At 44.5% G+C, this 23,743-nt stretch overlaps 1 protein-coding gene across 1 annotated transcript in view; it reads left to right on the forward strand.

Annotated features, from left to right (window-relative positions):
* Positions 1–23,743, forward strand: part of CHN2 (chimerin 2) — a 505,884-nt gene that overhangs the window by 230,675 nt on the left and 251,466 nt on the right. Inside the window, exon 4 of the mRNA XM_030202483.1 lies at positions 7,177–7,208. Within this exon, the coding sequence (XP_030058343.1) occupies positions 7,177–7,208 (32 nt within the window). The remainder of the gene's footprint in view (positions 1–7,176; positions 7,209–23,743) is intronic.

The raw sequence follows: 23,743 nt of genomic DNA on the forward strand, positions 1-23,743 counted from the left end.
ATGCTCAACCCTTTCAGGTCTTTTGGGGACGATGTCATGGAGATTGCAACGGGTTCCTCGGAGCCTCCGATTCTTCTTGTCCAGCCCAATGCAGGTTAGTGGACCCAGCCTCCAGTTTCTTCAATGGGGGTGGGGGAGGGGGGCACACGCAACACTTTAGCCGGAGGTGGAACCACATCACTTCCGACCAATGGGTCTTGGATCTGTTGCACGTTGGTTACCTGCTGGATTTCCATCGTCCCCTTCAGGACCACTTTATCCTCTCTCTGTGCGGCTCACCACAGAAGGTGTCAGCTGTCAGGGAGACCTTGCATCACCTGTTGTCATTGCGGGCCATTGTGCCTGTGCTGCCAGGCGAGAGAATTTCTGGCATATAGTCCATCTATTTTGTGGTGCCCTATAGTCCCATCTATTTTGTGGTGCCCTCTTTTGGACTTCAAGGGTGTCAACAGGGCCCTCCGCATCTCTCTTTCTGTATGGAGACCCTGAGATCGGTAATTGTGGTGGCTTTGGATCTCTCTAAGGCTTATCTCCACATTCCCATTCATCCAGGCCATTGCAAGTTTTTGCACTTTGCAATTCTTGGCCATCATTTTCAATTCCAAGCCCTTCCCTTCAGGTTGGCCACAGCACCCAGAACATTTACCAAGGTGATGGGGTGGTTGTGGCCCACCTCTGCAAGGAGAGTTCCTGGCCCACCCCTACCTGGACAATTGGTTGATCTGGGCCAAGTCCCATGAGGAGAGCCTGCGGGTCACGACCCACATGGTCTCCTTGTTGCAACATCTTGACTGTGGATCAACACTACCAAGAGTCGGCTCTAGCCCACCCAGACCTTGGAGTATGTGGGTGTTCAGTTTGACACGGCCATTGGCAAGTTGTTTCTGCCCCAGCAACAGACGCTGAAGCTTCAAGCGCAGGTATGGAGCCTGAATAGTTGCAGTCACCCGTCTGCATGGGACATATTGCAGGTGCTCGGTTTCATGGCAGTGGTGATTCAGGTGGTTCGATAGATGAGACCCATATGCGCCTGCTGCTGCAGCCCTTGCTGTCCCGCTGGTTGCCAATGTCTGGCAATCCTTAGGACTCGGCTTCCCTTGCCACATGCCATAAGACAGTCTGCTCTGGTGTATGGACCCGGACCATTTTTTGGCCAGTATGCTTCTGGAGATGCCGAGCTGGACCCTGGTGACTACGGCTGCCCGCCTTCTTGGTTGGGGAGCAGTGCTTGGGTCTGCTGGCCCAGTGTCAGTAGTCGTTGGAGGAGGCTTGGTGGTCCATCAACAGTCTGGAACCAGGGTCACTTGGTTGGCTCTGGAGACTTCTTTGAGCCCCTTCTGGAGAACAAAGCAGTCAGAATGTTGTTGAACAATGCCACAGCGGTGGCATGCATGAACTGTCAGAGGGGTACAAAAGTCAGGATCTGGTGCTCAAGTCAACCCAAGTTGCTGACCTGGGCGAAATATCGTCTTCTACAGATCTTGGCTCAATACGTGGCCGGAATTTCAAATGTGCAATCGGATTTCCTCAGTCGGACCTTTCTGGATCCGCAAGAATGATCCCTGTCTGAGGAGGCTTTCCGGCCTCTTGTCCACCAGTGGGGAGAGACGATTATGCACCTCATGGCCACAGCCAAGAATGCCAAGATGGCTCGGTTCTTCAGTTGCAAGAAGGAGCCAGTGTTGGAGGGCCTCGATACCCTTGTCCAGTCCTGGCCACATCACTGTCTGTTGTATGTGTTTCTCCCATTGCCCTTAGTCAGGTGGGTCCTACAGTGGATATAGACTCACAGGGGTTGAGTGGTTCTCATTGCGCCGGATTGACCTCATCTGTGGTACAGGGATCTGGTGTGACTGCTAGCAGACCAGCCTCTGCGGTTCCCCCTCTCGTCTCCCCTGCTGCTTCAGGGTCCCGTTGCTGTGCCAGATGTGGATTTTGCTTACTGCGTGGTTCTTGCAAGGGCATGGTTGTTGAAGCGAGATTATTAGGTGGTGGTGGTTTTTACATTGTTGAGTTTGTGGAAGCGGTCCACTTCACTAACCTATGTCAGTCTGGCATGTTTTTGAGGCCTCATGTGCAGACTTTGGGGTGTTGCCATGGCAGTCAACTGTCATGAATGTTTTACAATCCCTCCAGGATGGGTTACTGAAGGTTCAGTTGGCAGCCCTGGTGGTCTTCATGGCAGCCCTGGTGGTCTTCATGACAAACCTCCTGCTTCCTTCAGGAGGTTTGTCATTTGCGGTCACCAGTTACACCAATCATTCCTCCTTGGGAATTTAATTTGGTCTTGTTCACATTGCTGTGATCTGCTTTTGAGCCTCTTCACTCATCGACCTTGCAAGATCTTTGCTCAAAGTGACGTTTTTAGTCACCATTATGTCTGCATGGCATGTTTCAGAGCTACAAGCCCTTTTGTGTTGGGAGCCTTTCCTCCTCTTTCTCATGGAGCACATTGTCCTGTACCTGGTCCTTTCCTTCTTGCTGAAGGTGGTCTCTCTGTTTCATGTCAACTAAACCATCTCATTCCCAGTATTTTTCAGTTGAGAGGTGGCCACTGAGCTCTACTGTCTGAATGTGCACAGAGTGCCAAGGCATTATTTAAAGCAAATTTTCTATAAAATGCATTATTCACTCCTTACTGACCTCATCAGATCTGGTTCCCTCTTCTTCGGGAGTTATCCTCCATAGAACCGTGGAGATTGGAGTGTTTTCTGACCCTCATCACGCAGAACGAGGGATCTCTTCTGCATCCCAACCTTCAGTCTCTGGCTCTCACAGCCTGGATGTTGAGAGCCTAGAATTTCCTTCCTTGGGTCTTTCAGAGGGTGTCTCCTGGGTCTTGCTGGCTTCCAGGAAATATTCCACTAACAGGTATTACTCTTTTAAATAGAGGAGATTTGCCCTCTGGTGTGAGGACAAGGCCCTGGATCCCTATTTCCTGCCCTACAAACACCCTACTTGAATACCTTCTACACCTATCCGAGTCTGGTCTCAAAACCAACTCTGTAAGGGTTCACCTCAGCACAATTAGTGCTTATCATCAACATGTAGAGTGTAAGCCCATCTCTGGACAGCGTCTAGTTTGCTTCGTGAGAGGTTTGCTTTTGTCAATGCCCCTGTCAAACCTCCACCTGTGTCATGGGACCTCAATGTCGTTCTCACCCATCTGATGAAAACTCAATTCGAGCCACTGGATTTCTGCCATCTGAAGTACTTGACCTGGAAGGTCATTTTCTTGTTGGCTGTTACTTCAGCTCATAGAATCAATGAGCTTCAGTCCTTAGTAGTAGATGCACCCTATACTAAGTTTAATCACAAAAGAGTAGTCCTCTGCATGTACCCTAAGTTCCTGCCAAAGGTTGTGTCTGAGTTCCATCTGAACCAAGTCGATTGTCTTGCCAACATTCTTTCCCCCGCATGCCCATCCTGGTAACATAGTAACATAGTAGATGACGGCAGAAAAAGACCTGCACGTTCCATCCAGTCTGCCCACGGGAGGGCATTCCAAGCATCCACCACTCTCTCCGTGAAAAAATACTTCCTGACATTTTTCTTGAGTCTGCCCCCCTTCAATCTCATTTCATGTCCTCTAGTTCTACCGCCTTCCCATCTCCGGAAAAGGTTCCTTTGCGGATTAATACCTTTCAAATATTTGAACGTCTGTATCATATCACCCCTGTTTCTCCTTTCCTCCAGGGCACCTTGCACACCTTGGACTTCAAGCGAGTATTGGCCTGTTACATGAAGCGGACTAGGCCCCACAGACAGTCCGCCCAACTTTTTGTTTCTTTTGATTCCAACAGGATGGATGTCGCCATTGGGAAACGCACAATCTCTAATTGGTTGGCAGATTGCATAAGTACTTAAGTACATAAGTATTGCCATACTGGGATAGACCAAAGGTCCATCAAGCCCAGCATCCTGTTTCCAACAGTGGCCAATCCAGGACACAAATACCTGGAAAGATCCCCAAAAAGTACAATACATTTTATGCTGCTTATGCTAGAAATAAGCAGTGGATTTTCCCCAAGTCCACTTTAATAATGGTCTATGGATTTTTTCCTTTTAGAAGCCATCTGTTCTGACCTGGTTTTACAGCCTGCCTCACTGACAAGACTACTCAGTAATTACTGTGGATTCTTTTGGATTCGTGTTAGGTAAATGAGGCTTTTATTAGAAGTTCTAAGATACATAATGATTAAGCTGTATTACACAATGTTTAAGCTATATAACTGAAAAAAATACCTATAAACAATCAATACATCACTGGTCCCTACATCCAAGGAATGCTAGGAGTTTCTAGACCAGGAGAAGCAATATACATACACTATACATACATCATATCTATACATACATACATCACTGGTCCTTACATCATCCAGGCTCTTATCATCAGCTGGGGGGGGGGGCTGTTCACAGTGAAAGCCAGGAGTTTCTTTGACCAGGAAACATGGTTCTCTGTGCAGTACATACGTTGCTCACAGACGAGCTCCCCATTTCTCTGACAGAAACTCCCTTTTTTATTAGGCTTAGTTCTCATGTTCAGAGCTAAGGAAAATTACAGAATGCTTGAGAATTTCTCTGTTTAGGTAAACAAGCCATACTGTGGGAATGTGGTCACATGTTTCTCAGTCTAGATGGCCAGTCTGAGCTCGAAACAGGCTCCACCTCTCCCTTCACATACCAAATTAATTAGAGCTGTGTCTTATCTTTCACACAAACAGAATTACTTCTAATCAAAAATACAGACCCCAAGTGCACTTGTCGGTCAAGGCAGAGTTGAAAAACGATCTTTAAAATCTTCCACTACACCGTCCAAACCTTTTTTAAACCTCGCTAAGCTAACTGCTTTTACTGCATTCTCTGGCAACGAATTCCAGAGTTTAATTACACGTTGAGTGAAGAAACATTTTCTCCGATTTGTTTTAAATTTATTACTTTGTAGCTTTGCTGTGTGCCCCCCCTAGTCCTAGTATTTTTGGAAAGAGTAAACAATCGATTCCCGTCTACCTGTTCCACTCCACTCATTATTTTATAGACCTCTATCATATCTCCCCTCGGCCGTCTTTTCTTCAACCCGAAGAGCCCTAGCCGCTTTATCCTTTTCCAGGCTTATGCCCAGGCTGGGCTGACCCTGTAGAGTCATGTCAAGGCTCACAATGGTCAGTTCCATGGTTGCTTTGGTAGCCCATTTGCAGTCTGCCTCAGTTGAAGAAATTTGCAAGGCTGCGATGTGGTCTTCAGTCCATACATTCATATCTCATTACTGCCTTGAGCAGGATACCCGACACGACAGTCGGTTTGGGCAGACAGTGTTGCAGAATCTGTTTGTGTCTAGAATTCAACTCTATCCCCCTAGGCCTGTTTTATTCTGTTCCAGGCAGCACTCTCTCTCAGTTTGTATATAGTTTCAGGTTAACCTGAGTTATGTCCTCGCCATTGTGAGGACTAGTTTACCAATATTTGCTGTTTTCAGTGAGCCTGGATGCTGAGGATACCCCAATTGTGAGAATTATGGCCTTCGTGGCCTCAGAGAAAGCAAAGATACTTACCTGTAGCAGGTATTCTCCGAGGACAGCAGGCCTTATATTCTCACAAACCTACCTGCCTCCCCTTGGTGTTGTCTCCTTTTCTTTATTTTTATGCTGTAGTATTAAACCGCAGTAACCGGTCTCTTGCGGTGGGTGGGAAGGCACTCACACATGCGCGGTGGAGCATGTATTGCGCTCCACAAAGCTCTTGCAAAGCTTGCCATAAGCTCTGAGCTGGCAGCGTGGAACCGTGTTACCCAATTGTGAGAATATAAGGCCTGCTGTCCTTGGAGAATACCTGCTAGAGGTAAGTATCTTCGCTTTTTCTACCACTGCAGTATAAGAATGAATCCCAGGGAAAACTGTTTCTAAGGTATGAGAAAAATTCAACTAACAATGTAATATCATCTGTGTAGATGAAAACTTGTATTCCAAGTCGTTCTAATTCTTTTCATAGAGAATATTTTAGAACATTAAGAGGGGAAGTTATCACCGTCGGCTACTGTTAAACCAGAATATATTACCACAAGCTGGGGTTTTTTAGCACAGGGTCCCATTTTATGCAGGGAGATCCTTTGCTAAAATAACCAGACTTGTGATAAAATACCCTGACTAGACAGTAGTCCACATTGATAACTTCCCCTCCCCCACCCACTAAATAATATAGCAGACACGGGATTCCTGAGGCACTCCATATATAACATTCTAAGAGTTAGATAGCTTCATCTCCATCCTTATCCTATAGGATCTATTAGTTAAGAAACCATCAAGCTAAGTCAATATTTTTCTTGAAATCCCGATTTCATTAAGCTTTGCCAACAGCAATTTATGGTCTACCACATCAAAGGCAGAAGCCAGGTCAAACTGAATTATCAGAGCTTGTTTTCCCTTGCTCAATAGAATCGTAATGTTGGAGGTTAGGGTCCCCTTAACTGTCTCTGTATACTCTCCCACTGAAATCATGCACCCATCTCTCCACCGCATTCCAAAAAGGGAATACTTTGTACTTTCTTAGATAACTAGCATAATATCTGACTACTAGCCTTTTCGAGGTGGTCACCTGAAGCCACCATTCATCAAACAATGATTCCTCCATAATTTAAATTATATTTCCAATTGACATTGTTGTGTGAAGCACTGTTGAGCTACAACTCAATAGTATTTCAGACAACTTTGTCAATAAGCCATAAGCATAGAAGAACTAGCAAGAGTAAGGTTTTTGTCTAACATTTTCCTCTTACTGCTTTGGGCTTTTAACGCAATCAGAATCAACTCCATTGGGCTTATAGCATTGAGACCTCATTACAACTACCCAATTCTACTATTTTATATCACACTTCCAATTTAATTAACTCAGTGATCACAACAAGAATTCTAGACTGGGGACTACATACCAGGAATCCCTTTGGAATCCCATAATCATAGGCCCTCAGTCCAGCCACTGGTTGTTACTTTTGCTCAGTGACAAACTTTCTTTCCTTCCAGGGCCTCTGAACAGTAGCTCTGCAGCATCTGAAAATGAAACTTAGGCTTGCATTTCACTAGGCCATAGCAGAAACCATTCCATGATTTGCTCTGTCTTGGGCATGACAAAGAAAAACGTATCTCCCTAGATTATTAATTTTTCTTCTCTTTTCTTACTTAGGTGGAGAACAGGCCAAAATATTATGGAAGGGAGTAAGTATACTGTTCAATGATATTGTTCAAGAATTGTGGCTAAGTCAACAAACAAATTATGACCCTTTTGTTGGACTAAATGCATTTATGGCTAGCTTTCAATACCTTAGCTCCCTTCATCCTAAATTTATTTTCAGGTCAGGATTAAGGCATAGGAAATCGGTGTGTGCTCTCATGGCTCACTTGTTTTGGAGAGGTCCTCTGATATTCTAATTTAATGGCTCTGAAAGCAGATTTTTGCCCTGGTAAGTCAGCTGCCAGCAGAAAGGACTAGACAACCAGAGACACTGCTGCCTACAGAGGTCAGTGTTCTCCCCAGCCTATGTACATTGTCCTCTAGTCAGCAGGAGGAGTCAGTGAGCAATGCTTCTTTCCTGCTGGTTCCTCCTCTGCTGGTTTTCCTCCAGTCAGAACCATATGGGGCCCCATATGGGTGAGTGCAAGAGTATTACGTGCCGTAGGTGAACCTTCAACCTTAATGCCCCCTTCCCCCCTCCCCAATAATAATTTTCAGGTTCCTAGCTGTCAGATTTGTGAGTTCTTGAACCAAGTAGAGCGCTGCTGAGCCCAGTACTTGGACCAGGTTCTGCTTGGTGGCTGGACAACCCTGGGTTTAACCTGCGCTGACCGCCGTTCCCCAGAGGTTGAGCCCCTAGGTGCGGGTGGCCTGCAGGACTTACGGGACAGAGCTAGAAGCGGGGTGATGAATGTATTGGCCAGGCAGGCAGCAGGTCAAGAAAGTAATCCAGGTACAAGCGGCAGTGAATAGGCAGGCAAGAGAGTAATCCAGGTACAGGCGAAAGTCAGTAGGCAGGCAAGAGAGTAATCCAGGTACAGGCGAAAGTCAGTAGGCAGGCGGCAGGCAAGAGAGTAATCCAGGCACAGGCGAAAGTCAGTAGGCAGGCGGCGGGCAAGAGAGTAATTAAGGTACAGGCGAAAGTCAGTAGGCAGGCGGCAGGTAAGAGAGTAATCCAAGTACAGGCGACGTCAGCAACGAGGGACCAGTAGATAAGAAGCAGACTACAGAGTTAGAAACACCTACCAAAGTAGAAGCCGAAGCATGGAGTCCAGGGAGAGCTCAGCTGATAAAGTGCTGGCGTCTGACATCAGCAGGGAGAAGGGGCACAGCCATAGGACAAGAGCAGGGGAAGGAGGAACCGGAAGACCAATAGGAGAGACCAATAGGAGAGAAGGAAGGGAAGCCAGGCAGAGGAAGAGCAGACCCAGGTGGGTGGAAGGAAAGCAATCAAGGAGTCTGGAAGCCAGGCAGAGAGCGAGCAGAGCCAGGTGCATGAAAGCAAAGCAATCAAGGAGCTTGCAACCACCACTCTCTGAACAAACCCAGAGAGGACTACACACACATGGCTCAGGCAGTGGCAGTCAAGTGTGCGTGTCGACGGGACCCCGCACAGCCTGAGGACGCCGCTTGCGTTGATGTAGGGGACATGACCCTAGCCCATTAACTCCCCAGTCAACATTTTGATAGTTAAACACTACAATTTATCATCCTACAACAATCCTTTTAAAATGCATTGATTTTGTTATATAATAATACAGTGGTGGAAATAAGTATTTGATCCCTTGCTGATTTTGTAAGTTTGCCCACTGACAAAGACATGAGCAGCCCATAATTGAAGGGTAGGTTATTGGTAACAGTGAGAGATAGCACATCACAAATTAAATCCGGAAAATCACATTGTGGAAAGTATATGAATTTATTTGCATTCTGCAGAGGGAAATAAGTATTTAATCCCTCTGGCAAACAAGACCTAATACTTGGTGGCAAAACCCTTGTTGGCAAGCACAGCGGTCAGACGTCTTCTGTAGTTGATGATGAGGTTTGCACACATGTCAGGAGGAATTTTGGTCCACTCCTCTTTGCAGATCATCTCTAAATCATTAAGAGTTCTGGGCTGTCGCTTGGCAACTCGCAGCTTCAGCTCCCTCCATAAGTTTTCAATGGGATTAAGGTCTGGTGACTGGCTAGGCCACTCCATGACCCTAATGTGCTTCTTCCTGAGCCACTCCTTTGTTGCCTTGGCTGTATGTTTTGGGTCATTGTCGTGCTGGAAGACCCAGCCACGACCCATTTTTAAGGCCCTGGCGGAGGGAAGGAGGTTGTCACTCAGAATTGTACGGTACATGGCCCCATCCATTCTCCCATTGATGCGGTGAAGTAGTCCTGTGCCCTTAGCAGAGAAACACCCCCAAAACATAACATTTCCACCTCCATGCTTGACAGTGGGGACGGTGTTCTTTGGGTCATAGGCAGCATTTCTCTTCCTCCAAACACGGCGAGTTGAGTTCATGCCAAAGAGCTCAATTTTTGTCTCATCTGACCACAGCACCTTCTCCCAATCACTCTCGGCATCATCCAGGTGTTCACTGGCAAACTTCAGACGGGCCGTCACATGTGCCTTCCGGAGCAGGGGGACCTTGCGGGCACTGCAGGATTGCAATCCGTTATGTCGTAATGTGTTACCAATGGTTTTCGTGGTGACAGTGGTCCCAGCTGCCTTGAGATCATTGACAAGTTCCCCCCTTGTAGTTGTAGGCTGATTTCTAACCTTCCTCATGATCAAGGATACCCCACGAGGTGAGATTTTGCGTGGAGCCCCAGATCTTTGTCGATTGACAGTCATTTTGTACTTCTTCCATTTTCTTACTATGGCACCAACAGTTGTCTCCTTCTCGCCCAGCGTCTTACTGATGGTTTTGTAGCCCATTCCAGCCTTGTGCAGGTGTATGATCTTGTCCCTGACATCCTTAGACAGCTCCTTGCTCTTGGCCATTTTGTAGAGGTTAGAGTCTGACTGATTCACTGAGTCTGTGGACAGGTGTCTTTCATACAGGTGACCATTGCCGACAGCTGTCTGTCATGCAGGTAACGAGTTGATTTGGAGCATCTACCTGGTCTGTAGGGGCCAGATCTCTTACTGGTTGGTGGGGGATCAAATACTTATTTCCCTCTGCAGAATGCAAATAAATTCATATACTTTCCACAATGTGATTTTCCGGATTTAATTTGTGATGTGCTATCTCTCACTGTTACCAATAACCTACCCTTCAATTATGGGCTGCTCATGTCTTTGTCAGTGGGCAAACTTACAAAATCAGCAAGGGATCAAATACTTATTTCCACCACTGTATAAAAGGTGTTGGTCACTTGGTTGCTATATTTACTGGTTTATTACATTCAAAAATTGTTTTAAGATAAAATGCATACCTGGGCATCATACTTTTAAATATTAAACTTTGTTTTTTATATATTTATACTGAGTAATGGGGGCAATTCTAAAATAGGGCATGCAGTAGAAGCCAATTCTATAAAGGGTCATAGGCACCTACTTTTCTTTATATAATACTAATGTAATCATAAGTATATAAGTATTGCCATACTGAGCAGATTAAAGGTCCATCAAGCCCAGCATCCTGTTTCAAACAGTGGCCAATCCAGGTCACAAATACCTGGCAAGATCCCCAAAAAGTACAAAACATTTTATGCTGCTTATTCCAGAAATAAGTAGTGGATTTTCCCCAAGTTCATTTTAATAATGGTCTTTGGACTTTTCCTTTAGGAAGCCGTCCAAACCTTTTTTAAACCCCGCTAAACTAGCCACCTTTACCACATTCTCTGGCAACGAATTCCGAAGAAAGAATTGTTGTAACACGTCAGGAAATTTTGTTATGCATAAGTTTGCCCAAATGAATTAAGCACTTGGAAAGCATTGAATAATTTTTTACAGAACGAGTTTTACTCCAACAATTACCTGATCTACTTCAAAGTTTTCGTAGTAAACAGTATATGAAAATGTAATGGAATAACAAAATTTCAAAAAAGTCTCATATTCCAGTTTAAAAGTCTTACTTCAGCAAGGCCCAGTACTGTTAAAAGTGCTTCAGGCATCTGCTTTTGCGTTTGTGACCGGTCATATTTTCCCGTTGCAAAAACCAGCAGTAGTCCCCCATCATGTTGGGATTCCAGCGGTCTTGATATCTGTTCTCCATTGTAGAAATGTCTTTATGGAACCTCTCTCTATGTTCGTCACTTACATGTCCCAAATTGGGTGTGGAAAAAGTCAAGATGGGAATGTAAGAAATGCATTTTCAATGACATTCGGCAGCCAAGTTATTCATAGTTTTCTGCTCGTCTGTTCCCAAGGAAGTTCTGCATTACTAGCACAAATGCATCCCAAGCTGCAAGTTCCAGAGGGTTGAGTTTTGTTCTGAATGTGTCATCATGCATTAGTTTGTTGATTTCGGGGCCAATAAAAATTCCGGCCTTTATTTTAGCCTCAGTTTTCAGTGTGCTAAACATCTTCAAATACTGGAAACCATTTCCATCACAATCAAGTGCAATTACAAAATTTTTTATTAAACCAAGTTTAATGTGAAGTGGTGGAAGATAAACTTGAAGTGGATCGACCAGTGATTTGTGTTGTACATTGTACCGACCAACTGTGTGCTTGACTCTGAGAGGCCACTGTCTCATTTTGTAATGATTTTTGTCATCATGACTGTTCCGTAGGCACAAGAAACACATATGCTTCATGTACCCTAACTCTAGGCCAAGCAGCAGTGCTACCACTTTCAGGTCAGCACAAATATTCCATTTATGTTCAGAGTATTTGATCATTTTCAAAATTAACTCCTTAGAAGCATGGGTCTCTTTCATTCCAACCCCATGAGCCAATGGAACAGATGGTTTTTCATTACCATTGTGCAACAAGACAGCTTTCAAACTCGTTTTGCTAGAGTCTATGAATAGCCTCCATTCATCGGGAACATGTGTACAATCTAACTCCATCATAAGACCATTTGCATCAGTACAGAAACAGAGATCGCTTTCCATTGCATAGTATGCAGCTAACTTGGTGTGTTGATGACGAAAGTGTGAAGTTGTGGTGCTTCATTGTAGCAAATTCCATTCCCGAAGTCTAGAAGCTAGCAGTTCTGACTTTTCTTTAGATGATGACAGATCTCTTATCAGATCATCTAAATCTGATTGGCTCAGCAAGTGCGGCTGACCCTCCAGTTGTTCTGGATCAGGAAATACATCATGCCAATCAACATCTTCTTCTTCATCAGTATCAGAAGCGTCAGTTTCAATTGCTGTTCCTGCTGCAGGAGGGGCAGGCACTGGATTCTCTACATCATGTGGTACTGGTTTAAGAGCAGACTCACAGTCAGGATACACAATTTGTGACTTGTTTCTCTTTGAATATCCGGTGATTTTAGTCATGCAAAAATAACAGGCTGAATGGTGATTTTTCTGCTCATGCCAAACCATCGGCACTGCAAAAGCCATTCCTTTCCTTTTACCATTCAACCACTGCGTTAGCCCAGAGTAACACACAGTGCAACAAACATGAGGTGCCCAGCTTTTATCTTGATCTCCAGTTTGACAGTCAAAGTAATACTTGTAAGCAAGGCGCACTCGTTTTGTCAGATTCTTGCGCTGATCATAAGTAGTGTATTTGCCACATAAGTAGCAGAAATTGTCTGGATCGTTAACACATTTGCGTCTATCCATCTTGCCTTATATACTTACTGCTGACATCAGCCAATAGACCTGTCTGAGCGTGTCCAGACAGGTCCAGGCATGTCCGTTGGAATATTTCCAATATATAATGCATTAATATTATAAGTGAATAGGTTTGCATGTATAACTTAAATTCTAGACGTGTCAGGCAAATTTGGAGTTCATATTTGGAATCGGCGGGTTCAATTTAGTATAAATCATTGTTGTGTTGTGTTGTGTTATGCCTTGTTGAAGAGATGAGTCTTCAGTGACTTGCAAAAGTTGATTAGGTCGTAGATTGTTTTCAGGTCAAGTGGCAATGCATTCCACAACTGCGTGCTCATGTAGGAAAAGCTGGACGCATGTATTAATCTGTATTTTAGTCTTTTACAGCTGGGGGGTTACAACGTGTAACCGTTCCTGTGGCACCTTTTCTTGCCATAGCCTCTTGGTGGCTGGCGAGAAGCTTCTCCGTTGCTGGAGTTTGAATTAGTCTCTGCTCCTTTTGTGGTCTCTTGGCACCTTGGGGGTCTTTTCTCCACAGTGTGGCTCTCGACTCTCTTTTTTGTCTCCTTTTGATCTCTTGGCTCTGTTCTTTCATCCCTAAGTCCAGAGCGAGCTGGTTGAGGAGTACTCTTTCTACGGTTGTACCCTGGTGTTCTGCTGCACACTGAGTTTCAATGTATCATCAACGACGACACCTAGATCCCTTTCTTGGGTCGGTGACTCCTAACATGGAACCTTGCATTATAGTTATAATTCGGGTTCCTCTTTCCCATGTGCATCACTTTGCACTTGCTCACGTTAAACGTCATCTGCCATTTAGACGCCCAGTCTTCCAGTCTCGTAAGATCCCCTTGTAATTTTTCACAATCCTCTTGTGATTTAACAACTTTAAATAACTTTGTGTTGTCAGGAAATTTAATTACCTCACTCCCTTCTCTAGTTCATTTATAAATGAAAACCTTTATTAGAGGAGCTAAATTCTACAATGATTAGGATATATACAATGGTTAGCACATATACAAACAATGATTAGAAACAATCATAAACAATCATTGCATCACTGGTCTCTACATCTAAGCAATGCAAAGAGTTCTTAGACCAGGAAAGAAACAATAATTACACTATACATACAACATCACTGGTCACCATCATCCAGGCTCTTATCATCAGCTGGGGGGGGGGGGCCGTTACTGCGAAAGCTAGGAGCTTTTGGACCAGGAACAGATCTTCTGCGCAGCACGTACATTACTCACAGATGAACTCCCACTCTGCTGTGACAAGCCCTCCCTTTTTATTAGGCTCTGAACCCATGTCCAGAGCTAAGGAAAATTACAAAATGCTTCTCTGCTTAGGTCCGTGGGAACGTAGTCACATGATTTCCAACTCCAGGTGGCCAGGCTGGACCTGGAAACAAGAACCATCCTCCCCTTTACATACCAAATTAGTTAGAGCTGTGTCTTATCTTCTGCATTCCAACTTGTTTTTTGTATTTACAAGAAACGTTACTTTTGTTCAAAGATAGAGTTGAAAAACAATCTTTAAAATTTACTTCCATTACAAATGGGTAGCACTTCAGAAAATGCTACATTAGAGGTTCTGGATTTGAGCTTTCTACCTAAGAGACTAAATTTGGCTTCCAGAACCTCTCTCCCACATTTTCCTATGTCATTGGTACCCACAAGTACCAAGACAGCTGACTCCCCCTCAGCACTATCTAAACTAGGTCCTGCAGTGTCTGCTAGAGGCTATCTGTTAATGCTGTTGTACAAAGTTCAAGTTTTAAAACCAGGGGGAAAAGAATATGGAGATTAGTTTGCTTTATTCTGCCTATCACTAACCTACAATTCCTCCTTTAAACCCCAATATTTAAGTTCCCAAAGCACAAAGCAAAATAGTGTTCATTTACAAGAGAAATGTCCTCACCTCTCAGAATGAAAGTTCAGTTAGACCTTTCCTCATTATATAGTTTTGAATTTAAGGGGACTTTTTCAAAACAGACTCTTTCAAGCTAACTCAGCAATCAGGTTGTGCTTAGTAACCTATGCAAATATTCTCACACCTTAATTAACACCTAATTGAGGTCAGTGGCAGTGCTACCTATGCAGCAACTAAGGAACAGAAAATAACTGTCGTTTAGAACAAGGAAGCCTTACCCTAACTCCAGCTCTGAGGATAAAGGTGAACCGGTCGATTATCTGGATTTTCAAAAGGCATTTGACAATGTACCTCATGAAAGACTCCAGAGGAAATTGGAAAGTCATGGGATAGGAGGTAGTGTTCTATTGTGGTTAAAAACTGGTTAAAGGATAGAAAAGAGAGAGTAGGGTTAAATGGTCTGTATTCTCAGTGGAGAAGGGTAGATAGTGGGGTTCCACAGGGGTCTGTGTTATGACTGCTGCTTTTTAACATATTTATAAATGATCTAGAGATGGGAATACCTAGAAAGTTAATTAAATTTGCCGACGACACAAAGTTATTCAAAGTTGTTAAATCGCAAGAGGATTGTGAAAAATTGCAAGATGATCTTACAAGACAGGGAGACTGGGCATCCAAATGGCAGATGATGTTTAATTTCAGCGACTGCAAAGTGATGCATGTGAGAAAGAGGAACTTGAACTATATATATCTACGTAATGCAAGGTTCCACATTAGGAGTCACCGACCAGGAAAAGGATCTAGGAGTCATCGTTGATGATACTTTGAAACCCTATGTTCAGTGTGCTGCGGCAGCAAAGAAAGCAAATAGAATGTTAGGTATTATTAGGAAAGGAATGGAAAATAAAAATGAGGATGTCATAATGCCTTTCTATCGCTCCATGGTGCAACTGCACATTTAATACTGTGTAATTCTGGTCACCGCATCTCAAAAAAGATATAGTGGAATTAGAAAAGGTACAGAGAAGGGCGACCAAAATGATAAAGGGGATGGGATGACTTCCCTATGAGGAAAGGCTGAAATGGCTTGGAGAAAAGATGGCTGAGGGGAGATATGATAGAGGTCTATAAAATACTGAGTGGAGTGGAACGGGTAGACGTGAATCACTTGTTTACTCTTTCCAAAAATACTAGGACTAGGGGGCACTTCATAAAATAGAAAATGTTTAATTCTTCATTCAGGAGCTCAACTGCTGTTATTATGGACCTTGTTAAGATGAGTTTTAGAACTGAAGGTAATTTGGGTTTGCTATGATAGCATGTGATGACTTAAACAATCAAGATCTTTTGGTCTAGGGGCAAAATAACTCCAAACCTTTAATGGAACAGGACCAAATATATCATGGAAGAAAACCTTTTGAATAGACATATCAAGTTCAGAAATGGGTCCAATCTGATGAGGGATTACAGAAATATAATCTCCTGCATTGGGGGACAGGCCTTCTATATGCGTATCCTCCCATACCTCTGGTGGGCAGGACTTTGCTGAAACTCAAGCAACACTGCGGAACCATGATCCTGATTGCATCCTTCTGGCCATGTCAGATTTGGTTCCTTCTGGAGTTGTCCTCCAAATAACCGTGGAGATTGGAGTGTTTTCCAAACCTCATCAACCAGAACGAGGTGTCGCTTCTGCATCCCAACCTGCAGTCTCTGGCTGTCACAGCCTGGATGTTGAGAGCTTAGAATTTGCCTCCTTTGGTCTTTCAGAGGGTGTCTCCCGAGTCTTGCTTCCTTCCAGGAAAGATTCCACAAAGAGGTGTTACTCTTTTAAATGGAGGAGGGTTGCCGTCTGGTGTGACAGCAAGGCCCTAGATCCTCTTTCTTGTCCTACACAGACCCTGCTTGAATACCTTCTATGCTTGTCAGAGTCTGGTTTCAAGACCAACTCCGTAAGAGTTCACCTTAGTGCGATTAGTGCTTATCATCGCCGTGTAGAAGGTACGCCTATCTCTGGACAGCCTTTAGTTGTTCGCTTCATGAGAGGTTTGCTTTTATCAAAGCCCCCGGTCAAACCTCCACCGGTGTCATGGGATGTCACCGTCGTTCTCGCCCAGCTTATGAAAACTCCTTTTGAGCCAATGAATTCCTGCCATCTGAAGTACTTGACCTGGAAGGTCGTTTTCTTGGTGGCTGTAACTTCAGCTCGTAAGGTTAGTGAGCTTCAGGCCTTGGTAATGCATGCACCTTATATCAAGTTTCATCATAACAGAGTAGTTCTCCGCACGCACCCTAAGTTCCTGCAGAAGGTGGTGTCGGAATTCCATCTGAACCAGTCAATTGTCTTCCAATATTTTTTCCCCGTCCTCATTCCCGCCCTGGCGAAAGCAATTTACATACCTTGGACATGGAGCAGACAAAGCCCTTCAGACAGTCTGCCCAGTTGTTTGTTTCTTTCGATCCCAACAGGAGGGGAGTCGCCATCGGAAAACGCACAATCTCCAATTGGCTAGCAGATTGCATTTCCTTCACTTATGCCCAAGCTGGGCTGACTCTAGAGGGCCACGTCACGGCTCATAATATTAGAGCCATGGATGTGTCAGTGGCTCACTTAAAGTCAGCCTCCTTTGAGGAGATTTGCAAGGCTGCAACGTGGTCATCAGTCCACACATTCACATCTCACTACTGCCTTGAGCAGGATACCCGACGTGACAGTCGGTTTGGGCAGTCGGTGCTGCAGAATCTGTTCGGGGTTTAGGATCCAACTCCACCCCCCTAGACCCATTTTTGTTCTGTTCCAGGCTGCACTCTCAGATATTTATAGTTTCAGGTCAGTCTATGTTATGTCCTCACCGTTGCGAGGCCCAGTTGATCAATGTTCATTGTTTTGAGTGAGCCTGGGTGCTAGGGATACCCCACATGTGAGAACAAGCAGCCTGCTTGTCCTTGGAGAAAGCGAAGATACTTACCTGTAGCAGGTATTCTCCGAGGACAGCATGCTGATTGTTCTCACAAACCTGCCCACCTCCCCTTTGGAGTTGTTATTTATTACTCTATATGCTTTTGGATTTAACTGAGGAGAAGTGCTAACGCGACAGGCGGGAAATCTGTCCGCGCATGCGCGGTGGACGCTGCACGCACACCAGAAGACTCTGGCAAAACTTTACTTTTTTGCTTGCAAACATTTGCCAATTCCTGGGCTGACGCGGACGTCGACCCACATGTGAGAACAATCAGCCTGCTGTCCTCGGAGAATACCTGCTACAGGTAAGTTTCTTCACTTTACCTTCTCCCCCCTCACAAAGAGTGCAGCATTTACCTTTTTTTCCCCCCACCCTCACAAAAAGTCCAGCATTTACCATCCCAATCCATCTATCCCATCTCTCTCCCCCCCCCCCCCCCCCCACAAATAGTCCAGCATTTACCTTTTCTTCTCCCCAAAGCCACAAAAATAGTCCAGCATCTCTCCCTCCTGTCCCCTCTCCAGCTGGTTAGCAGTTATCTTCCCTTTCTCTATTGATATCCCCATCCCCCCATGTACCTTTTAAAAGTTTTATTGTCTGTAGCAATTGATGGCAACAAGCAGCGATTTCATACAGCATGCTCCTGCCAACCCCAGAGCCTTCTCTCTGACACTTTCCACTTTTGTGGAAACACAAAGTTATGTCAGAGAGAAGGCTCCAGGGTTGGCATGAGCAGGCTGTATGAATCGCTGCTCCGTGCTAGCGATTGCTAGAGACAAAAAAACTTAGTCCACTTTGGTACAAATTAAGCTGGCCCAACTCCCACGGCACACCTGGGGAGCAGCTGCAACACACCAATGTGCCGTGGCATACTGGTTGAAAAATGCTGGTATAGACTAACCCCCTCCCCCCCTTATAAAGCTGTGCTAGCTTGTAAACGTGGGGGAGGTAACATAGACGCTAAGGAATTTCACTTTTCAGACTGCTCTTCCCTTTCATCTCCTCTCCCTGTCGTCAAAGGGGTTTACATACTATATATCGCTACTTTTTTTTTTTTTATCCCTACTAGGTTCACAAAGGCATATATTCTCACATACACAGGTATGCACAAAAGGCTTCGAATTCTGTACACCATATGTATTTCATATTGAAAGTATGCAGTATGTTGTACAGATCAAAATGCACTAAAGTAGGAGTTTTGAATTCTATCTTTTAGACAACAGAATATGAAAAACGTACAAGGGTGTGAAGACTTTAGCAAGGCACTGTAAATTTTGGAAACCTTCTTCCCTGTTAAGCTACTGGCATAGAGAGAAAGGCACTCTTTAAAAGAGTAATTGTGCTAAATAAACATAATGTGGGATGATTTGGGACTTTTTGTGAAAATCCCTGTAACACTTAACTCTTGCCAAGGTGTATTACTTTTTATGTTTGTGCAGCGCTGCGTATGCCTTGTAGCGCTATAGAAATGCTAAATAGTAGTAGTAGTAGTAGTATTACTGCTATGTACCATTTTTTATTCTTTTCTATTGCCTTTAAGCATTTTGAGAAATATAAAGGTGTAGAAATATTAAATCTTTGGGTTCTTTTCTATTTTGAAAGAAATGCAAGTTTTGGAGCTAGGTCATTTTATAAATAAAAAAATATGCAGAAAAACTTATGTTAAGTGATTTCAATTCACTTCTTTAGTGTTAAAGGCCCTTGAGCCTGTGGCTTATGATCCATTTTATGTCAAAATTCTCTACTGTGTACTGTAATAACTGTCATCCCGGTAGCAAACCTTCAGGGGGTGGTAGGCTCCTTTCAGCAGTCCACAAACAAAGTCCTTCCAGACAACACAGCTTTTAGTTCCAAACAGTTTATTTCCCCTCCTCCACAAATCTCAGTTCAAGGGGGTTAAAGTCCCATTCAGTTTCCAAAACAAAGCAACAAGAAAAAAAAACTTCCCTTTAAATCCAAGTTCTCCCCACCCCCCCCCCCCCTTCAACAGCCTGGGTTTCAGTTTTAAAAGTCTTTCCGCTTGGGTGGTTGCAGAATGGCTGTGAACTGCCCACAACACAGCTAATTGACTCCTGTGACCACCCACTGCCTTCAGTCCCTGCAACTCTGCCCCAAAGTACAATTACAGTCCATGTCAACCGGCTCCTCCAAACCTGGTGTGCTGGTCCCTCCAGACTCTCCTTCCTCCAAGCACTTCTCTGCTAGGCTGTTGGTTGGAGACCTCCTCCCCCTCCCAGGTGGAAGGAAGCTTGTACTGATTTCTAACCCAAGGGAATTGAGCTTTGCCATCCCTGCTCCCCCTTCTGGCCCTCGTCTGCCATAGCAGCTGCTCTTTCCAGTCCTTTTCCCCCTCCCTTCCACGTGGGGGCCATACCGAGTTTTTGGACCTACCCCCCCCCCCCCCCCCCACGATCCCTTCTCCCAGGGCCTTGTGGGGAATGTAGTCTGGCCCCATACCTCCTCCTGACCTGCTTAGACCCTCCAACCTCCTTACAGTTTGTAAAAAATTGTTTTAAGACTAATGTAATAAAATCAATACTGGTATTCAGTCTCCTTATTCTAGGCTGGTCCTCCCACTGATTCTACAGGTCTTTTTTGCCAACTTAATTTTGGCTACTTCAATTGACTATTATGCAGGGAATTACTCTTCCTCCTCCTCCTCAGAAAATAGGAAATTCTGAAATGAGTAAAACAATTCTTAGTGAGAAAAAACACCGGACGCATTACAAGGGACATGGAGGAAATGACACTTGGGGGCTGATATTCAGACCGCAGGAGGGAGCCCAGCTAACTCCTGCAGTCGACACTGAACCCAGAAATTCAATGCCAGGTTCGTATTCGGCGACCAGCATTGAATTTCCATTGTTTTTGGCCGCTGAAAACATAGCCGGTTAAGTCGATATTCATTGGCTGACTGGCTAAGTTATAGTGGCCAGAGATAGGCCCACATAAATAGCAGGTATTCAGTCTCCTTATTCTAGGCTGGTCCTCCCACTGATTCTACAGGTCTTTTTTGCCAACTTAATTTTGGCTACTTCAATTGACTATTATGCAGGGAATTACTCTTCCTCCTCCTCCTCAGAAAATAGGAAATTCTGAAATGAGTAAAACAATTCTTAGTGAGAAAAAACACCGGACGCATTACAAGGGACATGGAGGAAATGACACTTGGGGGCTGATATTCAGACCGCAGGAGGGAGCCCAGCTAACTCCTGCAGTCGACACTGAACCCAGAAATTCAGTGCCAGGTTCGTATTCGGCGACCAGCATTGAATTTCCATTGTTTTTGGCCGCTGAAAACATAGCCGGTTAAGTCGATATTCATTGGCTGACTGGCTAAGTTATAGTGGCCAGAGATAGGCCCACATAAATAGCAGGTCTATCTGTCCACTGAACTTTGCCGGTCGGCCAATGAATATTGGCACTAACTGGCTATGTCGTGTGAGATAGCCGGTGACCGGGCTAGCCGCTAAGGAGGAGATTCTATATATGGTCCCTAAAAAATCGGCACTGAAATCAGTGTCAACTAAGCATATTCTATAATCGGCACCTAGATTTAGGCGCCAGTTATAGAATACGCTTAGTTGATATTTCAGTGCCTAAATCTGCTCACATCCATTTACATCAAAACATGATGTAAATCCTGGCGCATAGATTTAGGTGCACTGGGCCATATTCTATAACTAGGCATCTAAATTTCAGAATGCCCATGAAATGCCTATTTCCCTGCCCATAACTATGCCCCTTTTTGCCCGCGCATGTTAGAAGTTCAGGGCACATCATTCATTTATTTATTACATTTGTATCCCGCACTTTCCCACTAAAAGCAGGCTCAATGCGGCTTACATAGTAATAGGTAACACAGAATTTTGTTATGTAAAGTAGGAAATTAAATATAAACATTGTAATAGGATGAATGGGTAGGTAGAGACAGGTGATAGAGAGGAAGTTAAGGTGGGAGATAGAGTCTGGGCCAATGTCGTTTTCTCTTCGGTATATGTAAGGTAGATGGGTTCATAAGATTAATCTGGGTCCTTTGGGTAGGCTTGCTTGAATAAATGGGTTTTTAGTGCTTTCCTGAATGGTAGGGTGGTCATGGATTGCTCGGATAGGTCTAGGGAGAGCGTTCCAGAGTTGGCTGCCCAGGAAGGAGAAATATTTGAAAGGTATTAATCTGCAAACGAACCTTTTCCGGAGATGCGAAGGCAGTAGAACGAGAGGACATGAAATGAGATTGAAGGGGGGCAGACTCAAGAAAAATGTCAGGAAGTATTTTTTTACGGAGAGAGTAGTGGATGCTTGGAATGCCCTCCCGCGGGAGGTGGTGGAAACGAAAACGGTAACGGAATTCAAACATGCGTGGGATAAACATAAAGGAATTCTGCTCAGAAGGAATGGATCCTAAGGAGCTTAGACGAGATTGGGTGGCAAAGCCGGTGGCGGGAGACGGAGATGGTGCTGGGCAGACTTATACGGTCTGTGCCAGAGCCGATGGTGGGAGACGGGACTGGTGGTTTGGAGGCGGGGATAGTGCTGGCCAGACTTATACGGTCTGTGCCAGAACCGGTGGTGGGAGGCGGGGCTGGTGGTTGGGAGGCGGGGATAGTGCTGGGCAGACTTATACGGTCTGTGCCCGGAAAAGGACAGGTACACAAATCAAGGTAAGGTATACACAAAAAGTAGCACATGTGAGTTTATCTTGTTGGGCAGACTGGATGGACCGTGCAGGTCTTTTTCTGCCGTCATCTACTATGTTACTATATAATAAGTTTTGTACTTGAGACCTTTACAGCTGGGGTAGTGCAGGTTGAGGTACTTTCGCGAGGATACAAACATGTTTCTTGCTGGGAGGTCGATCAGATTTATCATAGTCCGGAGATTCTTTGTGTATTATCTTGTGGATTAAAGTCTGGGCTTTGAAGTTGATATGTTCTTTGATTGGGAGCCAGTGTAGTACAGAATACGGTTAGCGAGTTGTGCGCCTAAATTGTAATTGGTGCCTATTAGAGCTCATTATTGCTTGTTAAGTGCTGATATAAGTGCTCATTAGCTGCCAATTAAGTTACGTGTGGTGTTATAGAATCTGTGCCAATTTTGGCGCCTAAATCTAAACACACTATATAGAATCCAGGGATAAGCGGTAATATTCAGCCAAGATAGCCAGCTATTTCATGCTGAATATTAGCACTTAGTCTGCTTAAGGCTATTTAACCGACCAGAAGCCATTCTTATTCAGTTAAATAGTTTTAAATATCGGGCGGTTGATTCTTGACACTCTTCCCTGTGTGCTGCTTATGAGTATGATTTTTTGTTGTCTTCTGAAGTGAAGGGGGATTCCTCACTGCATTCCTTCCTGTTTCTCCTTACTGGTAAGGAAAGAACAAACTCATATCAACTTGTTTTCTTTACACTCCCTACGCATCAGAATGTGACACTTCAGGCTATTTTTATTTTATGAATAGTTTGATCACCCAGTGCAAGAGAGTCTGTCAATCTAAGCACAGATCCTATTTTTAAGATGCTGTTCATATTGTATACATTCTCTGGACTCTTTCTCATGTCCTAAAAAGCCATATTCTTTGTTCTTTCATTAAAAAAAATAATCAAGGAATCCCTAGTACCTAACATACTCTCGTCTTCTCCATTCTGTATTTCCAAAATCTAAACTAGCCACTTGGAGTATAACCCTCAAATCATTTCTCTAGCTAAAGTTTTGCTTTGCCTGTGGAAGTAGGATTTTATAAAATCATGCGCCCAGTATAAATGCAACTCTGTAATAGGGCACTTAGTTATGTGCTGCATTCCACCCATAAATATACAGAAAACCAGCCAGAAAACACATTGACTGAGTTCTGTTCTGTAAGGGTATGCAGAAGTGGCTTAGCACAGAATTGCAAGGGAGGTGTTCACATGGGCAGAGCTGCCACTTACTCATTCAGTTTACAGAGTAAGGGAAAAGGGATGTGATTGATATACTGCTTTTCTGTGGTTATAATCAAAGCAGTTTATATATTACTAGCCATTAAGCCCGTTAAAACGGGCGAGATTTCCAGCTACCCTCCTCGCCGCCACTCCCTCCCCCCTCCGTGCTGGGCCCCCTGCACTGATCTGACAGCGCCTCTCACCTCCGTGTGAAAGTGCTGCAGGAAGCAGCAGATCGCTCTGCTGCT

This window comes from Microcaecilia unicolor, chromosome 1 (assembly GCF_901765095.1).
Source record: "Microcaecilia unicolor chromosome 1, aMicUni1.1, whole genome shotgun sequence".
Lineage (NCBI taxonomy): Eukaryota > Metazoa > Chordata > Amphibia > Gymnophiona > Siphonopidae > Microcaecilia > Microcaecilia unicolor.